The sequence below is a fragment of the Berghia stephanieae genome, chromosome 2 (assembly GCF_034508935.2).
Source record: "Berghia stephanieae isolate SIO BIC M18660-M18661 chromosome 2, UCSD_Bste_1.3, whole genome shotgun sequence".
Taxonomy (NCBI): domain Eukaryota; kingdom Metazoa; phylum Mollusca; class Gastropoda; order Nudibranchia; family Aeolidiidae; genus Berghia; species Berghia stephanieae.
In genome coordinates this window covers 4,572,153-4,599,429 of record NC_088361.1, presented here as the reverse complement: position 1 = coordinate 4,599,429, position 27,277 = coordinate 4,572,153, and the positions used below count along the sequence as shown (strand labels likewise).

The following is a 27,277-nucleotide window of genomic DNA, read 5'->3' as shown; positions in this document are numbered from 1 at the left end:
GAAGAAGAAGAAGAAGAAGAAGAAGAAGAAGAAGAAGAAGAAGAAGAAGAAGAAGAAGAAAAAAAAAAAAAAAAAAAGGAAGAGAGAAGAAAGAAGAAGAAGAAGAAGAAAAGAAGAAAAAGAAGAAAAAGAAGAAGAAGAAGAAGACAAAAGAAGAAAAGAAGAAGAAGAAGAAGAAGAAGAAGAAGAAGAAGAAGAAGAAGAAGAAGAAGAAGAAGAAGAAGAAGAAGAAGAAGAAGAAGAAGAAGAAGAAGAAGAGATGCAGACGTTAAGGAAAAACATCAAATCCTTCTAACAGTAATCAATCTATTTCATCAACCTGCTGCTCGTTCTGAATAGTAGGCAAAACAGTTTAAGAAAACGAGGTGAAAAATTCACAAAATAAAGTGAGAGAAAAACAGGGCCTTTTTACTGCAGTCAAAAGGTGCTTAAAATTTAAACACATTTAAATTCAAGTCACATAAACATCAGCGCATGGCTGTACTTGCGACATATATATGCCGAGCTTCAATTAATAACATGAGACAAATGATTGTTTAAATTTTTGATTATTGGTTTCTATACCCACTCCATTTGCTCAAGCTTTTTATATTTACATACAAAACCATGGATTGATAAAAGGTAACCCAGAATGTAAACAATCATTTGTCTTATGTTAATTATCAAATCTAAACACATCTTAATTTACATACATTAATTTTTTGTTTGTATTATAAAGCTTTGGGCAACATATTTGAATGACATACGGTTAACTATTCTGATTTTGTTAGGGTTGCAAATAAGCACCATTCGATAAACACTTGATATTAAAAATCAAATATTTACAGGATACAGGCTTTTAAAGAGTTTACAATCTTGCAAAATTATTTTGCTTTTCATTTAATTTCAGATTAGCTTCACCTGACATGATCTAAACCTGTACATTAAACATGAAATCATGAGATTGGAGCTATGGCACATATATAAGACTTCACTGATTTTATATGAAGAATAAGTGTCAGTCTAAAACATTACCGATCACTCCATTACTCTATCTGGTTGGATTAACAACAAGGTAAATGAATGAAACATGATACAAACTTAAAAAGTCTCCTGTGGGTCGGCTCTATTGAGAATGCAAGGGAAAGAGGATACGGAGTGTTGCTTGCCATTGATTTCAAAAGCAGTACCTGTAATATGCTGAGGAGACAAAAGGATAAAACCCAAATGTATCAATTATTCAAATAGCATCAATCTCTATCCTTAATGCACAGAGTTAGTTTTTAAAAAAGAGTCCTACCTTTATCTATTTTATACATCTTTAATTCATCCCTTTCAGAAAAAAAAAAAAAATTACAAAGAAATTAATTTTCAAATTGCTTAACGTGACGTATATAATTGCATATATACGTATGTATACAAGTTAGAAATGAATCAAATGCACTGCAGTGAAAAATAAAGAACTATCGAAAACTTAATATAAGGTTTGTGAATAATAAATACATTGGGATTGGACTTTTATACAAACGATCCAATGAGTCAGTGTTTTGGGAGGGTTTTTAAAAAACTTTTACCAGGACAACAGATAACCCCGGTCAACAAGTGATATATTACCATCTTATCACTTTATAACTAGTAAGTAAAAGTGAAAAAAAACCCCCAAAGGTGCCTGAGCTTTAATGCAATATAACTCTTAGGTTTTTAGTACAATTGTGTCAAAATTAATAATTAATTTCAAAGGCATTGTCAAAGAATAAATTTATGATCTTTCTCAGTCAGACATGTCAATAAAGTGATATCGGAAGAATAATAAAAAAAAAAAAAAAAAAAGCAGAATAGCACATTATGTGAACAGCTCTCAACCATTCCTTGAACGCCTCTTATTAATATTATAAGCAAACACAATGTCCATATGACAGAATAAAGTTTATATATTCAATCATTTATTTAATAATAAACATGGTACAATTTCACAATATTCGGAGTAATTGCTGCACAACAGATCAAAGATTATGTATACATACTGTAAAACCCTGCTATATCGTCCCACGACTGCATTTTTCAGTTATCATCAATAATGACAAGCATTGATTATATAAAATTAATGATGAACTATTAAATATGAATCCACACTATGACTTGATATATCCAGTGACGTCTACATAAATTTTGGCTCACAGGAATTTCAGACACCATTTGGAGGAATTTCAATGCCAAAACAGGAATTTCAGCATACAACAAATAGGGCATTGGGATGGTATTTGGCATTGTGATTACATATCATCGTTATATTTAAAATTATTATTGCTCACATGCTTGGTTGTATAAAAAGGTCTTACATACTGATACACTTTACACATTTCAATGTATGAACAAATTCTAAAGAAACTATTACACTGCAATTTACTTGTCAGAATGATGCAGCAAGAATTCAACATTACTCTCAGTGATCAATTTATTCTGGATAGAGTCAACAACGAATATAGCATTACATTATTACAGTGCTGCCAATACTCTGCTATGTAAATGTGTACAATGGAGAGCCAAATTGAGTAAGATTTTGAAAATTTATGTACAATCCGGAAAACCATGAGCTCTGCTCTAATTCTGATGACGGACAACAAGACCATACTAGTAAAGACCATACTAGTGAAGACCATACTAGTAAAGACCATACTAGTAAAGACCATACTAGTAAAGACCATACTAGTAAAGACCATACTAGTAAAGACCATACTAGTAAAGACCATACTAGTGAAGACCATACTAGTGAAGACCATACTAGTAAAGACCATACTAGTAAAGACCATACTAGTAAAGACCATACTAGTAAAGACCATACTAGTAAAGACCATACTAGTGAAGACCATACTAGTAAAGACCATACTAGTAAAGACCATACTAGTAAAGACCATACTAGTGAAGACCATACTAGTAAAGACCATACTAGTAAAGACCATACTAGTAAAGACCATACTAGTAAAGACCATACTAGTGAAGACCATACTAGTAAAGACCATACTAGTAAAGACCATACTAGTAAAGACCATACTAGTAAAGACCATACTAGTGAAGACCATACTAGTAAAGACCATACTAGTAAAGACCATACTAGTAAAGACCATACTAGTAAAGACCATACTAGTGAAGACCATACTAGTAAAGACCATACTAGTAAAGACCATACTAGTAAAGACCATACTAGTAAAGACCATACTAGTGAAGACCATACTAGAAAAGACCATACTAGTGAAGACCATACTAGTAAAGACCATACTAGTAAAGACCATACTAGTGAAGACCATACTAGTAAAGACCATACTAGTAAAGACCATACTAGTAAAGACCATACTAGTAAAGACCATACTAGTAAAGACCATACTAGTAAAGACCATACTAGCAAGATTATAAATGATATTTAAATTAATGAATAAACTCACACTTCACGGATGATGTTTTAACTATAAAAATTGAACAATGCATAAGATCTTTAGCAGTGTTATGTATAAGCTGTAACCAAATGAAAAATTGCCTTCATGGACAATAAAGATATTATTATTATTATAAATAACTAAGATTACAAAATCTTATTTGCGAGTATAATAAAACTTTTTATTAATATTTAATTATCATCCGTATCATTTTTTTTTTTTTTTGCATTGCCCTGGATTCAGCACAAAACAAGAATATTACTATTTGATGAGAACATTCTGAATTTTTTAATATAATAATAAAAGCACTGCAGCAGTACACTAACAAAAGACCCCCCCTTTTTTTACGAAAAAAAGAAACAATATAATATTTTTCATCACTGTTAAGCAGTTTTAGATTAATAACAATGAAATTCAAATTGAAAAAAAAAATAATTAAGGAATTAACAATAAAAGACATATGTATTTTCAAAATAAAAAAGTCTTCTAATTAGCTTACGAGATGTCCAAATCAAATATAAATTTTATAACAATTTAAACTACAACACAAAATTGATTTGTTACTCCTGGGATTTGTTGTAAACTAAACATTAAAAAAAAAAAGATTATCTTCAACATTATGTTCACAGACGATTTGTTTTGTAAAGATATAAACATCTTAAAAAATAAATTTTATATTGTGGTCCAAATGATTATGAAATGAAATAACGTGCCCAACAACAAAAATAAATAGTCAAATAAAAACAAAAATAAAATCATAAGAAAAAGAATCTAAACCTTAAATGAATTAAGATTTACAATATCAGGAATCGAATCATTGATAAAATAAAGTGGCTTTTTTTTTAGTTGTTCTTTTACATTCTGATGTCATTTCAGTCAGATTTAAGAACCGTTGAGTTCACTTAAAACAGCAGAATTGTAATACAGTCCATTCCGGATAATCGCAACTTTCAGTTTATGCAACATTTCCCAAAACAGAATTATATAAAAGTCTGTGATTAATTGCAACAAACTTTGGTTAATCGCAATATGTTTTCAACTTCAAAAAGTGGCAAATTTAAGAAATCAATCAAACAAAATCTCATGATTAAATTTCATCATGGGTGAAATCATGACAAGTTGAAGAATTGAGAGTGGGTGGGGATTAATGTTTGAGTTGTATGCCACCACTCTATTAGACACATAATAGGGTGGAGCATTGCAGTATGAGTTTTTGAGGTCATCTGTGACCATTTAATTGGAGGCGAGGGGGCTGCATTGTCGAGACAACAGGTAGACAATGACAGTTGTAAGGAGAGGCTGAGCGATATCCTTTGTTTTGGGATCAACAACTATGTATTGCGACCAATGGGTTTGGTGTGAGCTTATTGTCTCTCATCACAGCTATTCTTTTTCACTCTTACAAATGCTGAGAACAAACTAATGAAAACAGTGCCCCATCATTTTATCTGAAATCGAACAAAGATACCGCAGTTATGGACGGTCCCAAGCGTGTAAACTCAGAGGGAAAATGTTGCAATAGTGGTCAGGAATCGCAACTGCGGTTAATCACATTTTTGCTGATCCCAATGTGTTGCGATTATCCAGTGTTAATATAAAAAGGTCCTCTAACCAAGTTTAAGTCACTGACTGCCATCAAAAAAAAAAACAATCACGCAAAATCTCTTATTCCCAATTACTTCATGTTAAAGTTATGATTGCAAGGATGGCAGCAACAACCGATCAATCAATAAAACTCCAGACCTTAGCAGTAAGGGATAATCTCAAACGATTTCATCACAGACATCTAAAATCACAATAAAATATGATGTGCAGGTAAAATAAATATGATACATATTAAGCATTACACAAGACAATAAAAAAAGATTTAAAAAAACAACAAAAGAACAAAAACACTTACACATGGAGCCACAGGTAGGGAAACAACAAACATAGTGGAGCAGAAGAGAATTAAGGCATCACGAACCAATTCCATAGATATATAGAGATAAGCTCGCATCAACTAGGTCAACTACGAATATGAAACTACACTTCTGAGTACAAATATAAAAAGGCAGACATTATTATTACTTTCTTTTCTATGTTTTTTGTTTTTTATATAGGTAACAACTATGGACAACGCCAAGACAGTTCCTGGGCTCAAATTTTAACAAAGACAATTGAACATCTTGGGTACAGAAAACAACAAACATTCATAACAAATAGACTACAATAAACAAATACAAGATGTTTTGTTTTATGTTTACGGTTATGAACTTTGAATAACAGAAAAACGAATAGGCAGAGTGTCATCATTCTTTCTGCTTTGCATAGGAAAATTATTCTAACGTTTATTGAAACAAATTTGAATATAACATAGTTTCTGATTATTTTTTATGTAAAATTTTTAAAAAATGCATCCTGCTTTTTTTTAAACACCAAAACAAGGCTTTATGGAATATCATGCTATGATCTTGATATCAAAACTAGTGTCGAGAAAAGAAAAAAAAAGCCTATGTGTCTTATAAAACCTTTAAATTCCTTTCAAAGTACAGAAGTTTAAAAAGTAACCCTCTTTGGTTAGTTCAAAGTTGATAGAGATGGGATCAAAGGGTAAAAGCAGCTGTGCAATCAGTGACACAAGAGAAACCCGCAACAAAAGAGGACAATGAGTAGTATCCATAATTTGTCTGGAAATCAAGATGAATTCCATTAAACAAGATTGCTTCGTTATTAAAAATGTGACAGTAATATTTGTAATAGTGGCTGAAAATATAGACTTGCCTTTTCTATAACGCTATAAAAAAATATGCATTTACAGTGTTTGTACTAAATTGTTACCATTGTCCAAACCTTATGTAGAGCTCACCAAACAAATTCTGAATGAATTTCCGATCTCATACAAAAAATTGAAATCTTTCTAACTCAAATAGTCCATTCAATATTTCCATTTCATTACAGTTCACATAAAAATCCCAACTCTGTATATTACATCTGATATCGATTCACTAATAAAGATTGACAAATTCTTCAAAACATCGATTTATTGATTAGCAAGATTGCCAAAGTGAACATATTTTTTGGAATACGGATTCACTAATAAAGATTGTGACAAAATTCAATTTTCAAAAAAATATGAATTTAATGGTGGATTGCAAAAGAGTTTGGCACAATAGTGAACATATTTTTTGGAATACATTTAACACACTTGGTGAACAATAGTGACATCCCCTTTTTGGCAGATGACACTGGCATAAGTAATAACATAATGTGGAAAACAAGTTGGTCATTTAATCTTAGCGATTTAAAGATTGAATAACCCAATGCAATTCCTGAAAGGCCAACAGTTCCCTTCTTATAATAAAAAAGTCAGTTGCGGAGTAATTAGACAGAAAATTTGACTGTCATGAGTGGAAAAATATAATAATATATAAAAAAAAAAGAATGGTCTCTTTCACAATTGAGTCGATTATCATATAAAAACAAAGACGAAATGAGTGGGACATTGAAAAAGTTCTCTTTTGTCACAATCTACATGCTTCACAATATATGTTAGTCATGCACTAAATAACAAAAGGATAAAAAGAAAAAAAAAAAGAAAACATTTAAATTGAGTACCTGTCATGAGCTACCAAACTGCTACACGAAATATAATAAATATGATAACTCCAACAATAAAGAGAATAATTCCAACAAAAAGTCTTCTCCGATTCCTTTGTTCTGATGGCAGCCATCGGGAAGAAGTTGGATATCCTGGACCATAAGCCTGAAAATAATAGAAATTTATATTTACAAATATCAAAGAATAATTTTTCCTGGAGTTCTTAACTCTCTATTGGTGATGCTTCAAGGATGGGTGATATCAGAATTTCAATTGTCAGTTCATCACACTCGTCTGGATGCTTACAATAATAATGAATAATACAATTATTCCAACAAAAATAGCTATTGTCACATAACACATCCTCCTCCTATTTCTCTGGTGTGCCTGTAATTGAGCAGATGTGAGAGCAGGTACAGGATTAATCACCTGAAAATAGAGAAATAGTAATATGAAGCCTTAAAAATGATTGGTTACCACCTATCTATCATATTTTTGATTTAAAACTTTATTTCAATTTTCCAAATTGATGACAGCAAAAAGGAAAGAGGGAAAAAAAAAGAGATAAATGAAACCAACAAAACATGATTGTAATACAAGAGTAGTGGTAAAATGATACCAAAAATAATCACAATATAACAGTGTAAAGCTGTGATGTCTGTTTCTTGAAAACTTGTCGCTCCAACAATTATCTTCTCTTGGACTATAATGAGGAGGACATACTTATTGTGATCCAGTGTCATAACTTCACACCATCCCACAACTTACTAATGTTGCGTCTATCTTCAGTACTTAACCTGCAACATTATGTCAGTGTGTTAATCGAACTATGCCAGCTTACTTTAATCAACACCCAATACATTCTTCCTAGCTCAATACCCAACGTCGACTTGCCAGACAACTTTGTACAGTACTTTGTATCAAATTTATCAAATATCAGAAAAGACCTTGATTCCAATCCTGAGTGTGCAGACACCCCAACGCCTAGATTATGCTCTTCTTACCAAGGTCTCTAATTTAAATCTTTCTGATCAGTTAGATCAGATGCAGTGAAAGATATAAGATCATGCCCACCATAGTCATGTGGCCTTAACCCGATCCCCACCAAAGTACTTTTCAATTGTTTGCAATCCACTTCAGAGCTCATAACACAAATTCACAATTTCCAGAACAATACCACAGTCTTCTAAAAAAGCAATGATCACCCCACTTTTGAAGAAGTCCAACCTTGATCCTGAAAATTTAAAAAACTTCTGTCCTGTTTGCAATCTCACATTATTCTCAAAAATTCTCGAAAAAATCTGATTGAAACCTATCCACAACCAATCTAGTCGAAAAATATCAATCTACATACTAAAGGTGGCACTGTAAAAAAATAGTTAACGACATTCTGCGATGAAGGAAAATTATATGTTTCATCATTGCTTGACTTGTCTGCAGCATTTGATACAATCGACCATGACATACTGTGCATAACTCTTTCAGAACATTTTGGAATTCATCATTGTCCTTAAATAGTGTTCGTCTTAACTTGCAGATAGGTCACAGACTTTTACCATTGATGAAATAACATCCTGCAGTGTGCCTTTAAATTATGGTGTTCTCCAACGTATGGTTCTTTACTCTTTATACAATGCCCCTCGGGCAAGTCATCAAGGACCATGGTGTACAGTACCAGGTGTATGCACATGACACCCAGTTTCTAAAGACTTCCATCCCGGCAAATATTTCCTCTGTTCTCCAAGTAACTAAAAAATGCTGTGAAATGGATGATGAACCACAAACTTAAGCTCAATGATGAGAAAACAGACATCATCTAGTGCGGTTCGCGACCAGACTTCGAAATATCCACATCTCCTCCACCCCAATTGGCAACGAGATGGTCTCTCAGCTGCAACAAAGGCCAAAAACCTCGGTGTTATCTTGGATAGCTCACTTTCAATGAAAGATTACATAAATGGAGTCATTAGGGCTATCAATTTGGATCTTAACAGGCTTTCACACATTAGACAAAACTTAAGTCAGGACATGTTTCAGACCATTGTGTGCGCAGTTGTACTGTCCCGACTCGACTACTGCAACTTCCTGTTTGTCAGCCTTCCAGAGTATACCATTCATCGCTCTGAACTCTCCGAACGCTGTAATGAAATCTGAAGTTTTAAGAAACACCTCAAATCTCAACTGTTTAAAAAATATCTATCCAGCTGATTGTGTTAATTAGCAGCATTAATTTTAGTATTACATGTTACTATGTGTGTTGTGTGTCTGAGAGGAAGTGGTCTTTGTGTGAGTTCCATTGTGCACGGAGGTGGGTGTATGTTCGTGATGTTCATGTGTCAGTAAATTGTGAGCAACTTATCTATCTATGTACAGTGCTTTGAGACTTCGGTGTAAGGTGCTCTATAAGTAAGCTTATTATTATTATTATTATTATTATTAATGTTATTATTATTATTATTATTATTATTATTATTATTATTATTATTATTATTATTATTATTATTATAATTATCATTATTATTAACATCAGCACTGATCTTTTTCTCTGTCATTCAAACCCATGCGATTCGATTTACTCTTGTTTCTTGATGATCATGGCCAAATTATGGGGATTCCCCAAGGACAAGGAAGACAAAAGGCTATCTTAGGCAGTGCTCCAAGTTGTACAGACGTTCACTAGCTCTTTAGCCAAGGGCATTGTAGTCAGAGCTCTTCTGTTAAACTTGATAGGAGTGGACATTATCATTTGTTTATGTATTCCTGTGCATGATTTGCTATCAGAGATCGATAATGGATTGGTAGCACAGAATCTTTTAACTGGGACGTGTTTCGTTGGTGTGGAGCTATCACTAGTTGGTCAAACACCGTAACGCTCACTCGCGACACGGTAGTTGATTGGCTAGTGAATGGGTGTGTAATGCGAAGTGACAGGAAAGCTAGGTTTTTGTCTTGCTTTAGCTCACTTACGGAAAACGTTCATGATAACTAGCCTAGACCAGAGGGGACTGGATATCACTGGTTGGTCAATCAAGCATTCTCATTGGTTACGATCACGGGATATCAACAGTTGGAAAGTAAGCATTTTCATTTGAAGAAAAATTTTGCATTAACTTGAATTGATGTTGTTTTTTTTAAAGGGTTTTACGGCGCTTGCAACACATTTAGGTCAGTTCAGCGCCAGTAAAAAGGATGAAAATTGTATAGTAAAAGCATTCTATATGTACAATTAAAAGGGCTTGAGGAAAAAGTAAGACAAAGGGGAAATGGTTCAAATAGAGAACAGATGTAGATTCCAAGAGCACACTATCAGTGTACCTAGTTTGAGATCATCTTAAAGTCTCATCCAGGCACAAGCACAGGTCCCCACTCAGAGGACTACACTCAAATGTTTACAAATTATATATAACACGTAAACAAAACATAATACAGTTCATAACAGAGACATGATTTACAAGGAAAAAAATATCATCTCCGAAAACTAACTCTACATTTGACTGTTTCCCTCTCAGCCAGGACATCCGACCAGGGCCAGGACAAAACCAAGTAATCTCATTCCAAGACAAAGACAGAATGCCAATGGAAAACAGATATAGGGGGATAGAAGAGGCAATAAGTACCTTCCTGCCCACTATGGGAGGTCAGGAACCCCACCGATAACTTGAATTGAGCTTGGCAAGTATCGCCATAGATGGTTTTTACCAAAATACATGTCATTAAAGTGAGTTTTTAAAAATTGCTAATGATATACAGAAAAAAGATCAGGATTTGAACGCCATGACGCTAAAAGTGGGCTGCACTGTACCTACTTCTTTTATTTTCAAGTGTATTTTGTTTTTTCAATTAAATAAATCAAACTATTTTCAGAAGTTTCATTTACTTATTTCAACAACTTAAATCCAACTGACTTCTAGAGAAGTGTTTGTAAACACTTGAAGTCCTTGAAGTGAAGTTACAATCTTACTGAAGTTTTGTCATGTATAATGGTTCAGACATTGAAGACAATATAATTCAATGTATTTCCAACAAATAAGGTAATGAAGAAAAAGACATGAGTACTGTCCCTCTTATGTCGATAGTGATGATAATGAAAAGTGCAAAAAGTATCGCCCAAATAAGAATTACTAATTTAGAGCAAAGCTGAGATATCCTAATGCAAAACAACAACAACAACAACAACAACAACAACAACAACAACAACAACAACAAAAAAACTCAAACAAAAATCTTTTAATTATCTATAATATGAAAAAGGCCAATTCTGAGGACAGGGTCTATAAAATCATTCCCGATCTTCAGAAACCAGATCAAAATAACTGACATTTTAAAGTCAAATAAAGTGAAAAAAACTAAACTTCAACATCAAACCATCCATAGTAAGTACACCTGTGTTGTTATCTCTCATTCTCCACTTGTTTTCCTTTAAATTTCTGGAAGGATTGATATATTGACATGACCCTTATCTTGACATTTCACCATGGTTCAGACGATGTCTGTACCCTTAATTTTCTTTTCCATCCAACACTTAAAAAAAAATTCTTATAAAAAGAAAGAAAATAATGAACAATTGGATTGGATAATTAGCCATCAGATATCAGATGGCACAAGTGATTCTAAATCCCATGTGCTTGAAACAGTAAGAAAAAGGGCAGTGAATAAAAATCAACTTACCACAGGTCCACCGACAACAGGTCTGCCGACAGCTCCTTGGTTAGCAACTACAGTGACCTATTTAAAATACAATTAATTGTAATACATTACAATTAAACATCTGCTGTTGTGATTTACTTTATTTTCAAAGGGCAGATCATCCTATGAATAGAGAGGTTACTTTCGTCATTACCGAGTTACATGAAAATGGAAACTGAAAAGCTCAATCTTGAATCTCAAAGAGCAGATATATTAGACTTTCCTCTCAAAATCTGTCTATTTTAGCGGTCTAAATAACTCAAAAAAAAAAAAAGACTGTACTTAAAAAAAAAAAAATACTATAGAAATAAAATGAAACAACACAATATGATGTCTTTGTTGTTTTTAACAGTTTTACGGCACTTGCAACACATTTAGGCTATATCAGCACCAGTAAAAGGAAGAAAATGGGATAGTAAAATGTTCTAGAATTACAATTAAAGCACCCAAGAGAAACTAAGACAAAGGGGAATTGGGAACAAATAGGGATCAGATGTAGAATCCAAGAGCATACAACCAATGTACTTAGTTTGAGATAACCTATAAGTCTCATCTGGACACAAACACAAAATCCAACAAAGAGGAAATGCTTCCATTATACATTCAAAATAACAAATATAATAATACATAACAGAGAGACGATTTACAAGGAAAAAAAAAATTCATCTCCCAAAACAATAACTATGCATTTGACTGTTTCCCTCCCAGCCAGCACTCCGACCAGGGCCAGGACAAAGCCAAGTAATCTCATCCCAAGACAAAGACAGAAAGCATGTTGGAAAACAGATATAAGAGGATAGAAGACACAGAATGTATCTCCCTACCCACCATGGGAGGTCAGGAACCCCACCCAGAACACATTATAAGTCGTTAGGTTCATAAAGCACCTATACTATAATAAATACAAAGGTCAGATTCAATGACAAGAATGGAATTCTAAGGCTCTTACTTAATGTGCCGTTAACATGTGCTTCCCCCCCCCCCCCCCTCCGGCCTTTTTTTTTTTGCTTCCAGATTACTAGGCACAATGATGGAAACCACTGTCTGTCCTGATATTTTTCATTAAAACATTGATTGGTTAGATATCAACACAAATTGTAATAATCTCTTAATTAAGTAAACCAATTAATATCAATATTATTATTTGTGTGAAAAAGTCCTGTACAAAACCAAAATTCGGAATAAATTATTCTATAAAGGCTCATTATCATGACCAACCTTATGAGGAGCTTGTCAATGACAGTTAAACAGTGTCGGAAAGAAAAGATTAAAAAAAAAATTCTATTTTGAAGAAGAAAAACAAAAGTAATATAGACAAATGACTTGTATTTTCTTACTGCAATCTTAAGCTAGTGATCAGTTTTCTCGACCCTTGGTTGACAGTGAATCAAACTTACAGTATTGTAGTTATATTGGCCTGGGGCTCCAGAAATTGGTGCCCTATACCCAGTCTGTTGTGGATACTGTTGAGGAGGTGGGTAAGTAGGGTTAGGTGCCGCTCCATAATTTGTGGATGGATATGTCTGTTGAGGAGGCAAGGGATAAGGGACAGGCTGTTGTACATTTGTAGGATATGAGGGTTGGTTTGCCACAGGATATGGAGGTTGACTGGCGACTGGATATGGTGGCTGATTCATACCACCATCTGATGGGGGAGCTGAGGCCTTCATCGCATCATCATAAGATGGGGGCTGTGCATTGGTAAAGTCTGATTTAAACAATTTAAAAAAAAAAAGAGAATAGAATACAGTTTTTCATATCATAATTTACATTTTTGAAAACAAATGACTTACAATGGGCAACTGTTGCATAAAGACAAAATGAATTATCCCACACTCTATATCCACTTCATAAAACCCCCATACACCCGTCAACACACACAAATGGCATTTGGCTATCTGTTTGCACCCAAACCATAATTGATTTCTTTAAGATGAGAAAAACCATCATGCAAAGAAAACTTGTATGCACACTATGGTCATATTAGAAGGCATAAAATGATCCAAAAGAAGTACTGGAGGGGAAAGAGGACGGAAAGTGAGGTAGAGGAAGCAAGAGGAAAAGCTAGCAGCAAAATATTGAAGAGGTGGCATCAATGAAGATCAACGAATGCTATGGAATTTTAAGAAGATTATTTTTGTAACATTTGACACAAAAAGACATCAATTATAAGTTAATTTGAAAATCTGTATAGATTTTGTTTTTAAAAATTTTAATCTGTTTCTCTGGAATGGGTTCAGCTGGTGTTCTTTTTAAATATATGATATCAATTTTTATAATTCATTAGTATTCACGTTTATTGTAAGACTGGGGAGACAAAAGAGACTGAGTTAAAGAAATTAAAAAAAGAGGAGGGTGGAGGTGGTACCACAGATTAACCTACTTGATCTTATCTTAAAATTCAAAGAATAAGGTAACATTTTCATTAAAACACAACACTTATTCATAACAATAGTTAAGAAAATAAAGTTGTATTCCAACATGTATGCTTTTAAGCAGAAGAAATAAAGTCTTTATGTATAATCGCTATGCACTACCATATCGTAATCCAACATTTATTCTAAAGACAACTTTTGCATGTGATAGAGGTAGCCACACAAGCAAAATTGACACAAAGTAAATTTTAAAAAGAAAAATATGAATAGGTATAATAATCCCTGGATTCAAATGTAGGTTGGCAGCTTGCCATGACCTTGTAAAATTTAGCCCTGCTGAGTGTCCTGAGTAAGGCACTTTATAAACATTATATCGCACTTGATCGAAGTGTGATTAAATTACTAGCTCTAAGTAATTAAGGTTAATATGTAAAGGTTCGAGGACAAAAATACTCTAGGAATTGGATATGTTGTTTGTTGTTGTTTTTAAGGGTTTTACGGCGCTTGCAACACATTTAGGTTATATCAGCGCCAGTAAAAAGGAAGAAAATGGGATAGTAAAAAGTTATAGAATTACAATAAAAGCACCCAAGAAAAAGTAAGACATAGGGGAACTGGGAACAAATAGGGATCAGATGTAGATTCCAAGAGCAGACCACCAATGCACTTAGTTTGAGATCACCTAAAAGTCTCATCCAGACACAAGCACAGGTCCCATCTAAGAGGAATACACTCAAATGTTTACCAATCATTTAATATAATATGTAAACTCAACATAATACAATGCATAACAGAGAGATGATTTACAAGGAAAAAAATATCATCTCCCAAAACTATAATATACATTCGACTGTTTCCCTCCCAGCCAAGGAGCTCCGGCAAGGATCAGGACAAAACTAAGTAATCTCATTCCAAGACAATGACAGGAAACAATTGGGAAACGGGTATGGGGGGATAGACGACACAGCATGTACCTCCCTGCCCACTATGGGAGGTCAGGATCCCCACCCAGTTGGATATGTTCATCCTCATATCGAGCTGTGGAGACAAAGGAAAGCTAGATGTTCTAGTTCAGATATATATCTGAGATGGGAATTGAACATAAAATAGCAGGACCATGTAAGCAACGAAAATGTACTGGAAAGAGCTGGAATGTGGTCAATCACCACTGAAGTCTGAGAAAGAGATAGATCAGTTACATATTAAGAAAGGCTGTGCTTATTCCTAACCAGTGTTGGGAATAGTAATTTGCCTTTTCCCAACCAGTAATTATAAAAAATGCAAATTAGTTTCATAAAAATATGTGCTGATTAACTGCTCTTACATTTTTATTTCTACAGTCTGCATTCAATGCCTGACAAAGAAGAAGTGAATAAAGGTGCGAATCAGACATTTTATTTGTGTGCGGCTATGTGGTCTAGTGGTATGACACTCGCTTTCGGATCGGAAGGTCGTGGGTCCGAGCCTCCCGCTCGGCGCATAGTTGGGTCCTTGGAAAAGGCCCTTTACTCACATTTTCTCACCGTACTCAGGTGTAAAATGAGTTCCTGGCCGTTAACAGCATTGTCTTTGTCTGAAAAATTGTAATATCGCCTAACAGGCGTCATGTCCTGTCCTACATGTTAAATGTTGCTGTTGACCAGGGACCCCTTGTAAAGCGCTTTGAGCACATTTAGTGGATATTGTGCTATATAAAGCTCAATTTTAATTAATTTTTTTTTATGGTCTTGGTAGTCTCATAGGCCTAGCCTACAAAAAAATCCCCACCGGTTTAGACATTTCAATTAATAAAAGTACAGGATAATGACTGCGTGATGGCAATGACATGGGATCAGAGGGAGATAGAAAACGCGTCAGACTGAAAACTACCTGGTGGTGTACTGTTCAAAGAGAAAGAAATGCTGCAGGTTAGAGGATTTTGAGCACAGTGAAGAACACAGCCATTAATTAATAAGGCAGAATGGAGGCGTTATACATGAGCCACCTAGCACAAAAAGGAATGGTAAAAACAAGTACAATAATAGTGAGCAGTGGGGAAAAATTTAAGAATAAAAATTCGCAATGAAGTTACACGCCAGAGGTTGTGCATTAACTTGACAGCAGTGGGAGTACACAAGACACAATGTTTTTTGTTTTTTTAACTTGAGATTTTATATAGTGATAAATCCACTAAACGTGCTCATCCCGCTTTACAAGGGGTCCCTGGCCAACAGCAACACTTAAAATAAATAAAAATAAATAAAATTCCCTTTATTCATCCCCAAGGGGAAATTTGTCTTTAGGGTCTATTCCAAGGGAAGACTGGAATAACCCAGGTGTCAGCCGCAGAGCAGCGCCGCAAAGTGAGCTAGGGAGAGGTGACTTGCTCAAGGCCACACAACACAACATCGGGTGATTGAACTCGGTACCTTTCAGGTAGGAAGCAAAGGCCGTACCACTGAGCCACGCTGCCCCATTAACATGTAGGACATGACATGAGGCATGTATGATAGGAGATAATACACTTTTTTCGGACAGAGATAACGCTCATTTTACACCTGATTACCATGAGAGAATGTGAGAAAAGAGTCTTCTAGGCTCAAACCCAGGACCTTCCTATCAGAGAGCAAGTGCCATACCACAAGACCACATTGCCGCAAAAAGAGCTATTTCAAATAGATACAATCTAAAACTATGTCTAATGAGAATACAAAAAAATTGGTCAGATAAACAACCTGACATTGGGTTGCCCAATGGGTTAAGGCCTGATGAAGTGAGTGGTGAAATTACGCACCTCTGCCTCTACTTTTATCCAATTTTCAGTGTGATATTTTGAAAGGACATTTTTTCACAAATTAAAGAAACTCTTGTAATTTAAAAAACAAAAAACAAAAAACAAAAAAAAAATAATATTTTTATATGTATTGATCATGGGGTAAGAAAGTTGTGTGAATAACTTTAACTTTAATACTCAGAGTAAAAGTAAAAGAGAGATGCTCCCTAGTCCTAGCCCTAACTAGAGAGACAGCTTATATTAACTCTGAGGGCAAGTCCGTAAAAAATTCAATTTTAAAACAATTACAAAAATTTCCTTCCATTTTGAATGGATATATGTGTGACAATACAGTCCCTCTTTTCAAAATATCTGTGAAAATAATCTGATATAGATAGGATAGATAAAGATATGATTCATGAATTCATGATAGCATAGTTAGGTATTGAGGGATACACTATAATAGCTAGCAGAGATTTTGAAACTTCCGGCAGAGGAGTATACTTATTGGTGAGAGAGAACCTCAAGGTTAACCCCATAGAGGAACTCACAGATCACGACTTTAGGGAGAGCGCTTGGTGCTCGATTGGAGTAACTGGACAAAGTCAGATACTAGTAGGAGTGATTTATCGGAGCCCAAATAGCACAGGAGAAAATAATGAGAGAATGTTGGAGATGATAAGGAGAGCATCACAAAAAAAGCATTCAGAGATAATTATTATGGGAGACTTCAACATGCCGGAACTGGAGTGGAAAGGGATGGACGAACCAAAAGAGGGAAGCCTGGAGGAAAGTTTCATAGAAACCATTGAAGATTGCTACCTACAACAGATAATAAAAGAACCCACGAGACAGAGAAAAAACCAAAAGCCCAACGTATTGGACTTGATATTGATGGAGGAAGAAAATGACATAATCGACCTCAGACTGAGCCACCCACTGGGAAAAAGCGACCATGCGACCATATTCCTAAAACTGAGGGCGACATCAGAGACTGTAGATGAAAAACTGACACTCAGATATAGGAAGGCTGATCTAGAGAGTATGAAAGAGGAACTGGGGCATATCAAATGGGAGGAAATACTAATCGAGGACACCGTAGGAAACAACTGGAGTAGATTTACCAGAGTACTTAACCAATGCTTCGAGAAAAACATCCCGAAAAGCAGAGGGAACCGGGTTGGGAGAAGAAATCAACCTTGGATGACGCAGGAAGTGAGAGAGGCATTACGGAAGAAGAAGGCAGTAAATAGAAGATACTCTAGAAGCAAAAAGGAAGAGGATTGGGACAAATACAAAAGAGTGAGAAACGCAACTACTAAAATAGTCCGACAAGCGCATCAAAAGTATGAGAACAAGATAGCAGAGGAAACGAAAGAAAATCCTAAAGTATTCTGGAGTTATGTAAACAGTAAAATGAAGACAAGACAGGGAACCTGTGACATAAAAAAGAAGATGGCACTTGGGCATCTGAAGATGAAGACAAGGCAGAGGTGCTAAATCTCTTCTTTGCAAGTGTCTTTACAGTGGAGAACCAGAAAAACTTGCCAGATATTGCTAAAACAAGTAATATAGATACTACACAATGGCCGATTACTGAAGAGAGAGTAATGAAGAGACTACAAAACCTAAAGGAGAGTAAATCACCTGGACCTGACAAACTTCATCCTTACATCCTAAAAAACTTAGCAGAGCAGCTAGTAGAACCCCTAACCAAGATATTTAACCAGTCGATGAAAGAAGGAAGACTACCAAGGGAATGGAAAGAAGCTAACGTCACAGCCATATTCAAGAAGGGAGACAGAAAAAATCCAGAAAACTACAGACCAGTGAGCCTGACATCTGTCGTCTGCAAGCTCATGGAACAGCTGATTAGAGAAGAAATGGTTGATCATATGACCAAGAACAAACTATTCAGCAAAGATCAACATGGTTTCATGGCGGGAAGGTCTACAGTAACAAACCTACTTGAAACAATGGATGACTGGACGAGAGACCTGGAATTAGGCAACAATTTAGATGTCATATACCTCGACTTCAGAAAGGCATTTGACAAAGTTCCACACTGGCGCCTAATCAGGAAATTGGAACAGTATCAAATTAATGATCAGACAGTCAAATGGGTCCGAGATTTCCTCAAAGATAGAAGACAAAAAGTGATAGTGAATGGAACAGCATCAACAGAGAGACTGGTAACAAGTGGAGTTCCACAAGGAAGTGTACTGGGACCAGTTCTCTTCCTGATTTATATCAATGACTTGCCAGACAATCTATCATCTAAATGTAAAATCTTTGCCGATGATACTAAGCTCTATGGAGTAGCTAATACAGAAGAAGAAAGAAACACCTTACAACAAGATTTGAAAAAGCTTGAAGAATGGTCCGAAATATGGCAGATGGAGTTCAATGTAGATAAATGTGCAGTTCTTCACCTAGGAAAAAACAACAGAGAAGCAAACTATATAATGAAAGAAAAACCCCTGCAGAAATCCAATGGGGAAAAAGACCTAGGAGTATTTATTGATAGGAAGCTAAACTTCAAGAAGCAAATTAAAGATGTTCAATCTAAGGCTAGTAAAACACTCGGAATAGTGAAAAGAAATTTCAAGAATCTGAAAACAAAACACATGACTACCATCTACAAGACTATGGTTAGATCAAAGCTGGAATATGCTAACTGCATATGGTATCCGAAGTTTGAGGGAGACAAAGACAGTTTGGAAAGAGTGCAAAGGAGAGCAACAAAACTTATCACACACCTGAAAGACAAAACATACTGTGAGAGATTGAAAGAATTAAATCTCCCGACCTTAGATTACAGGAGAAGAAGGGGAGATATGATCCAAACATATAAAATAGTAAAGGGAATAGACAGGGTAGAGGCAGGATTCCTTAAACCAAACAAGAACATTCAGACAAGAGGAAACAGCAAGAAACTGAAAAAAGAACGTTTTAAAACAAATGAAAGAAGGAACTTTTTTTCATCTAGAATTGTAAATAACTGGAATAAACTACAAGAAACCACAGTATCAGCAAAAAATTTGAATAAATTCAAAGCAGAGTTGGAGATAAGCAACACCCTAGGAAACAAGTTCAATTATAAAAATTGGTCCAATCATTAATAGATGAGGAGGAGCGAAGGAGACTACACCAAGTCTAAAAGCTCTATACAGAGGTATCCAGGTATCAGGTATGATGATGACTGAGACTGACATGGGGCTGCGGCTGAGACTGAGAAATCGATTCGTCGCTTTTAAATTTGGAGGGCGTCTTTTTGAGTGAGGCGCACAGGGCTATAGTAGCAGTAATTGTTATTGTGATGGTGTAATATTAACAATAAAGAAGAACAGGTTGTCATTTAAATGACTATGGGCTAAGACTAAGGGCCATGGCAATAGTGAAGTTATATGGACAGTTTTCTTCCAGTCACAGAAAGAAGTTCCGTCGGGGCGTGGCGTTGATTGTCGATACTAATAAATACATCTGACTTCTAAATCATTTACCTGACATCACTGATGTGGAAATTGAAACCTTTTTAATTTGAGTTTCAATAAATATTCGATCTATTCAAATTTATTCTCAATTTACGTTTCCTAATGTTAAAACATGCGAGAAATCTTATTGACAGAACACTGAAATTTGTTGTCCCCTTTCTCTCGGTGATGCTGGGTCGAGTTTGAAACGATCAAATCGAGCGGGTTTTCGATCGAGTCCTCTAAAATCGAGCGGGTTTCGGGCGGGTTTCGAGTCAGTGACGTCATCGAGCAGTGATTCGTTTGAAAAAAAAAAAACACGAGCAACTCGTTTCCACAGGAAACTTCACATACCCCTCCCTCTCTTATGTCTGTGGCTGGCTTGACTGCAGCTGGTTATGATGGGGGCTGCCAGATGGCCAAGTTCAAAATTGGTTACTAAGAAACGCTTTTCTATTATTATTCATTTTTTAAAAAAAATCTTTTATATAAAAAAAAATGAAAAGATAAGTTTATCCAACTGTAGTGGATTGTTTTGTTAATCAAAACCAATGAGTTTTTCAAGGGAGTCAGAATGCTTGTGGTGTTTGGCATTTGGGGTCTATTTGACTACTTGGGCAAGAAGAAATCTGGCTGTCTGGCAGCCTTGATTATGATCGTTCGTCGCATCACACACACATACACACACACACACACACACACACACACACACACACACACGCCATCAAACAGTTGTTGATGGTGAAGGGTTGAGACCCCCCCCCCCCTCCCACCACCATCATCCCGCTGTCACCTTAACATTTCATATTTATGTCGCGCCAAAAGTTGTCGGCCGCCCCCACCTCCCATAATTTGTCACTGGTCGTCATCGCCTCTTGTGTGTGCGGGAAAGGTCGTGCCTTTCATTTCATTATTTGAAAAATAAATGAACAAGAATGGTGTGTTTTTATTAGGTAGGTAGATAATAATAATATTTAGCAGGTTCCACACCCAGACACACACGGATTGCCCGGACACGATGATAACGATGCCTACGACAATGGATGACGATGATGATGATGATGATGATGATTATCGTGTTTCTGTTTAAAAAATGAAATACTTTAGCAGGTTCCACCCCCACCCCCAACACGGATAAACCGGACCCGAAGATGATGATTGTGGTTTTTCTGGCTGTTACGGCTGTGATGAGGATGATGATAATGATGATGATGATGACGATGGCGCAGATGGTGATTATTTGTTCGGTCGCTCAGTGGTACGGTGTCTCTTGTCAGAAAATCAAGCCTTGTCAATGGCCGGATGAGTGACAGTGATTGTTGAAAATTGTGATCCAGACGTTAAGTCCGTGTGTAAGGCACTTGACTCAGGTGTGAATGTATTCTTATCTTATAAGCAATGACGGGTATTGTAAAGAGCTTTAATACAAAAAGACTCCAAACAGCGATCGGTACCTACTGTACGAAATGGATGTATGGTCGATATGGCGTGCCGGAGGAATAAATTAAATTAAATATTGTGAAGTTCATTGAGCATGGTAAATCCTTGGAAATGCGCTTTGAACTAATACACCTGCTAGACAACTCCGATTCCAATATAAACGACTGATTAATATTCCCATATATAAACTATAGTTAGCTGAAAATCTTTCTTTGTCGGGACTCCAAAAGTATGGAACGAATTAGACAAAGAAATCAAAGGGTCTTTTAGGAGCACTGATTGATTTTAGATTGATTATTACATTGAAATGTGTTGATTATTATTTTATCCATTATTATTAGGGTGGTGGTGGTGGTGGTGGTGATGATGATGATCCCGCTGATATGATGGTGATGATAAATAAATTAAACATAATTCCCTTTATTCATCCCATAGGGGAGATTCGTCTTTCGGGTCTATTCTAAGGGAAGACTGGAATAACCCAAGCGATAGCCGCAGTGCAGCGCCGCAAATTTAGTTAGGGCAAGGTGACTTGCTCAAGACCACTCAGCGGCGGGTGATCGAACTCGGTACCTTTCGGGTGCCAACCAAAGACCGTACCGCTGCCCCTGAAGATGATGATGATGATGATGATGATGATGATGATGATGATGATGATGATGATGATGATGATGATGATGAGATGGGAACTAACAAAGAATACACAGGCATCTAAAATTGAAACATTCCATATTCAAAGCTAATGTTTTACTTTAAAAAATTGAGCTTTACAATATCCACTAAATGTGATCAAAGCGCTTTGTAAAGGGGTCCCCGGTCAACAGCAACATTTAATATGTAGGACGGGACATGCCGCCTGTTAGGCGATATTACAATTTTTCAGACAAAGACAACGCTGTTAACGGCCAGGTACTCATTTTACACCTGAGTACGGTGAGAGAATGTGAGTAAAGAGCCTTGTCCAAAGACTCAACTATGCACCGAGCGCGAGGCTCGAACCCAGGACTTTCCGATCCCAAAGCGGGTGTCATACCACTAGACCATTATAATGCACTAGACCCATGGTCGACTAGAGTACTACCTATAGTTACGTCATGACTAGACCACATAGCCGCACTACTGTAGGAGTGTTCATTGATAGATGGATGCGTGTGTGTCATAGAAATAGCCTTAGTGTGTGTGTGTGTGTGTGTGTGTGTTGTGTATGTGTGTGTGTGTGATAGTCAAACTTTAGTAGGTTTAATGAAGTCTTGTCACACACGCTCACCTATACGAATTTCCCTGCCACTGCCACCCAGACACACTAACATCTGACAAGGAGTGAGGGCTGTGGAAGAACCACAGACTACCGTGTGCAAACATTGGCGATTGGTATCGGATGGCAAACTGTGATCGTTTGAATTTGAAATGATTCGAAACACTCGTTACCCCTCCGCTCGCTCGAATCCTGATCGTCTCAAGCTCGTCTCACGTGTCAAGATCGTCTCAAGCTCACAACCCGCCTGATCGTTTTACGATCGAGTGATCGTTTTACTAACTCGCTCTTCCGGCATTGAGATCGAGCCCTGACTCGTGGCTTGGCGCTCGGTCGTCGATCGAGTAAAAGCGATCAAATAACCCAACACTACTTCTGTTTTCTTCATTTCATTTCCGACTTCCGGTTTAAATACCTGCACAACAACGGAAAGGAGGACGAAATAATTTCCAAGAAGAGTTACGTTTTGTTATTGAATTCCTAGAATACCCCTACTGCGTGCAAATGATTTAAATTAAATTAAGTACACGTTGTAAGATTTGCATTGCCCTCCATTGATATCGTCAAAGTCATCACTGTTCAGTTTGGTCGAATTATTGATTCAATTATTTACCGCAAAGACCAAATTTTACAGATCTCTATATGATTTTATAGATAGAACGAAGATCACGTCACTCATGTATTTGTTATGGTTTTTTGACATCCGCATTTTATGAGTAATTCTCACTAAACTGTACCAGACTATAAACGTTCAAGGTTAAACATAGTTTTGTGTGTTGGTCCGTTGAACTTCCGGATGGCAATGTTGTGAGCTTCCTAGCCAAGCGCATACTATCTATATTTTAAAATATTATGTCATTAGAACGGCATCTTCGGACTAAGTTTGGCCAAGTTTTAATCATTTGCTGAGGCTGGACTTCAAGCGTGGTCTGAAACTAGTTTCTAGGATACATCGTTCATCATAACGTCGACAAGATATCAGCTATTTTTAGATTGAGAGAGCTTCGATTCGGAAGGAAATTACGTCGCTTACAAATGACAGAGGCAAAAGTGACCTGTTGCTATTGAAGAAGACAAAAAAAACAACAAAAAAACAAAAAACAAAAAAAACAAAAAACAAAAACAAAACAAAACAAACAAAAACAAACACCCCCCCCCCAAAAAAAAAAAAATTAAAACAAAACAAAACAAAACAAACAAAAAAAAAACCCCAAAAAAACCCCAACCCCCCCCCCCCTTCCCAAAAAACAAACAAAACAAAACAAAAAAAAAAACAACCCAAAAAACAACAACTGTAAGATAAGTACAGATCGTCGAAAGTACACATTTTGTGAGTAAAAATTTAAAAAAACCCAACAAAACCGAATCTAATCGGGCTCGAAGTTGTGAGTGATAAGAGACTCGACGTCAAAGGGTTCGCTATTCGCTTCAAAGAACAATCCCCCCACCCCACCCCACAAAAAAAAAAAAATTAATAAGAAATAAAAAAAAAACTAACTAAAAATAAACAACAAAACAAAGAAAAAACAAACAAAACAACCCCCCCCCAAAAAAAAACAAAAAACAAAAAAAAAACAAAAACAAAAACAAAAACAAAAACAAACCAAAAAAAAAAAAAATAAATAAATCAGAAAGTTTAATGGACACAGAAGTTACTTTGCTGGCAATGTAACAGATTGAAATAATGTGATTCATTAGAACACACTGTCTGTTGTGGTTTGTTTTTTTGGTTAAAAAAAAATTGGTTCAATTTGTTGGCCTAAGTTTAGTCGACAGTTAATTATCACGTGATATGACTCATCATGGCAAAAGTAAGTTCAAATATGAAACAGAACGAAATGTTATCTATACCGTATGTGTTGCTAATTTCCTCTTTGGTAATCTTTTGTGTTGAAAGTATTAAGGCTTACCCGCCATCGTGTAGGTAGAGAGTTACCAGTACAAAATAGCCGAATTAGTCACTGTCTTTACAACGCCTACTTCTAGACAAGAGCCTAGCTAGTCAGAGACTAAAAACATTCATAAAATCCGATTTTTTAGTCACTTGCTCCGCTTAGACTTTAGCAAGCCATTTACTAGATTAGTAAATAACTAAATCTAGTCCGCCTAAATAAAATTGGGCCCAGGTCGACGGCAGTGAAATATTCGGGACGTCCTTTCTGTATAAAAAAAAATTTTGAATGTAAAATATCAACAAAAAGAAGCTTTCGCTATGTTACTAAGGAGTGCCAAATTGAGCGGAATATCAAACAGCTCATAAAATTTGGTGCGCTAATAAAAAGAGTAGAATAGAATAAGTGTCAAATGTATCCGTTGAAATAAATCCAATAAAGCGGTGAAAATAATAATCCATAAGTATGAAGAATGGACAGTGATCCTTTTGAAATGGAGTGATCATGAATGGGAGCTAATCTTTACGACTACTCCAATGATAAAGGAAATAACACAAACCTTAGAAACTAAAGATGTAAGAAATACCACAGGAGGATAGTCTAGTAATATTCCAGTCTGGTGTTGAGTCCATGAGGGTTAAACATCGAAGGGCTTTAATCAGGGACCGATTTTATGAACGCGGACTAGCACTTAGTCTCTGACTTTTGTCAAGGATTTTTTTTTTAAAATCGGATTTTATGTGAGCTGACCAAGCAAATCCCAGACTAAAATCCCGACACCTTCAGACTCACCTTGGCCAAGTTTTAGTAATTTGCTGAGGCCGGAATTCAAGCTTAGTCTGTGAAGAGTTACTAGGATACATCATAGAGTCGACAAGATAGCAGCTAATTTTATATTTGGAGAGCTTCGATTTGGAAGGAAAATACGTCGGTTACGAATGGCAGAGGCAAAAGTGTCCTTTTGCTACTGACACTGGCTTTAAAAATATTGTAAGATAATTGCAGATCGTCGACAGTACACATTTTTGTGAGTAAATATAAAAAAAACCCCCCGAATCTAATCGGGCTTGCGAGTTGTGACTTCGAAGTCGGAGGGTTCCTTCAAAGAAAAATCAAAAGAAAAAAAACCGATTAGAAAGTATAGTGCAAACAAAAGTTATTCCGCTGACATTGCATGTAACTGACTGAAATAATGTGACTTACATTGTCTGTACTCAATGGTGGTCCACTCCAACCATTGAGTTCCAGTGTGCTATTTGTTCTTCTTTCCTTCCAGCTTATCACCATCATCCTTCTGAAAAACCACATTTCAGCAGAATTTATACGTTTCATGTCTTTGATCTTGAGAGTTCATTCTTCTGCGCCGTAGGTCATCACTGTCCACACCAATACATTAACTAATTTTATTTAAAATTTTGCCCTATTGATTTGTCCTTCCAGATATTGTTTAGAGAGGTCATTCTTTTTTTTTTTGCCATTGCAATTCGGTTATTTATATCCATCGAGCAGTCGCAATTTTGCGTTTTAGTGTATCTCAAATATCTAATAAGAGAGACACCTTCAATCTCTTCGTTTTTAATGAGTATGGCTTGATCTTTAACTTCTCCGATTTGCATATATTCTGTCTTTTTGGAATTTAGTTTGAGGCCTTTAAACTCACATGCGTTATTTAGATCCTTAATGAATATTGTTGCCTCTTAGTGACTGTTAGTAAGGATTGCGGTGTCATCTGCATATCTGAGATTTGATATTTTTCGAACTCCTATTTTAATTCCAAAATTTTCAGCAGCTGCTTTGTTTGTGAATGTCATGAATAGGTGTGGTGACAGAATGCAACCTTATCTTACACATGCTCCTCTTGTGAAGCATTCGGTGTGATTGTTGTTCCAGCGAATTCTAAGTTCTTGATTTGTGTATAAAGATTGTATGAGGGCAACAAGATGTGATGGGAAACCATGTCGTAAAGGATCTTGAAAAGAAAGAGGCTACTCAATGTAATAAGCAAAATGGAGGATCGACTGATCACATCAAAATTTGAGAAATATGGCAAAATCTTCGATCGGGCAAATTTGAGGTGTATTTATTAAAACAATCGTCAAATAAATAGTTCTCAGTAATTTTTCCTAAAATTTTGTGCACATAAAGTTCAATAAATTGGTTTGATTATGTTGAGGTTTCAAACTTGCATGTTACGGTGGTTACAGGCTTCTAAACCTTTCCAGTTTTCCTTCTCGCACCCGAATATACACTTGTAATATGTTATGAAATAATGTTTCTAAGGCCAAAGTACAAAAAATTAACTGGCCATAAAGAATTATGCGTTTTTTTTAAATTTTGAAACTATGAAATTAATTTGAAAGGAGGCACAGGTCAAATGAAAGATGAAAATCTGAAGAAGTATATCATAATAAGTA

General features: G+C 35.8%; 1 protein-coding gene across 3 annotated transcripts; it reads right to left on the bottom strand.

The window, feature by feature from the left end:
• Positions 1-1,041: 1,041 nt before the first annotated feature.
• Positions 1,042-20,495, bottom strand: LOC144964194 (uncharacterized). Of its 3 annotated transcripts, none has more exons than XM_078898177.1 (5): positions 20,307-20,457; positions 13,074-13,384; positions 11,659-11,715; positions 7,008-7,155; positions 1,042-1,179 (listed from the first exon to the last, which is right to left on the bottom strand). In XM_078898177.1, exons 1-4 carry the CDS (start codon positions 20,311-20,313, stop codon positions 7,018-7,020), a joined length of 513 nt encoding a protein of 170 aa, XP_078754303.1. In that variant the 5' UTR covers positions 20,314-20,457; the 3' UTR covers positions 1,042-1,179; positions 7,008-7,017. The 3 variants fall into 3 exon arrangements, 1 of the variants encoding a protein (XP_078754303.1); XR_013643768.1 differs by lacking the exon at positions 1,042-1,179 and adding an exon at positions 3,621-6,397 and having other exon boundaries at positions 6,479-7,155; positions 20,307-20,495; XR_013643767.1 differs by lacking the exon at positions 1,042-1,179 and adding an exon at positions 3,621-6,397 and having other exon boundaries at positions 6,479-7,419; positions 20,307-20,486.
• Between the last annotated feature and the right edge of the window lie 6,782 nt (positions 20,496-27,277).

Bases quoted from the DNA above. Each gene is read 5' to 3' on its own strand.
- LOC144964194 (XM_078898177.1), bottom strand. The intron at 11,716-13,073 runs GTAAGTTTGATT...TATTTTAAATAG, and splicing joins GCCAATATAACTACAATACT to GTCACTGTAGTTGCTAACCA. The intron at 7,156-11,658 runs GTAAGTTGATTT...TATTATTTTCAG, and splicing joins CTGTTGTCGGTGGACCTGTG to GCTTATGGTCCAGGATATCC.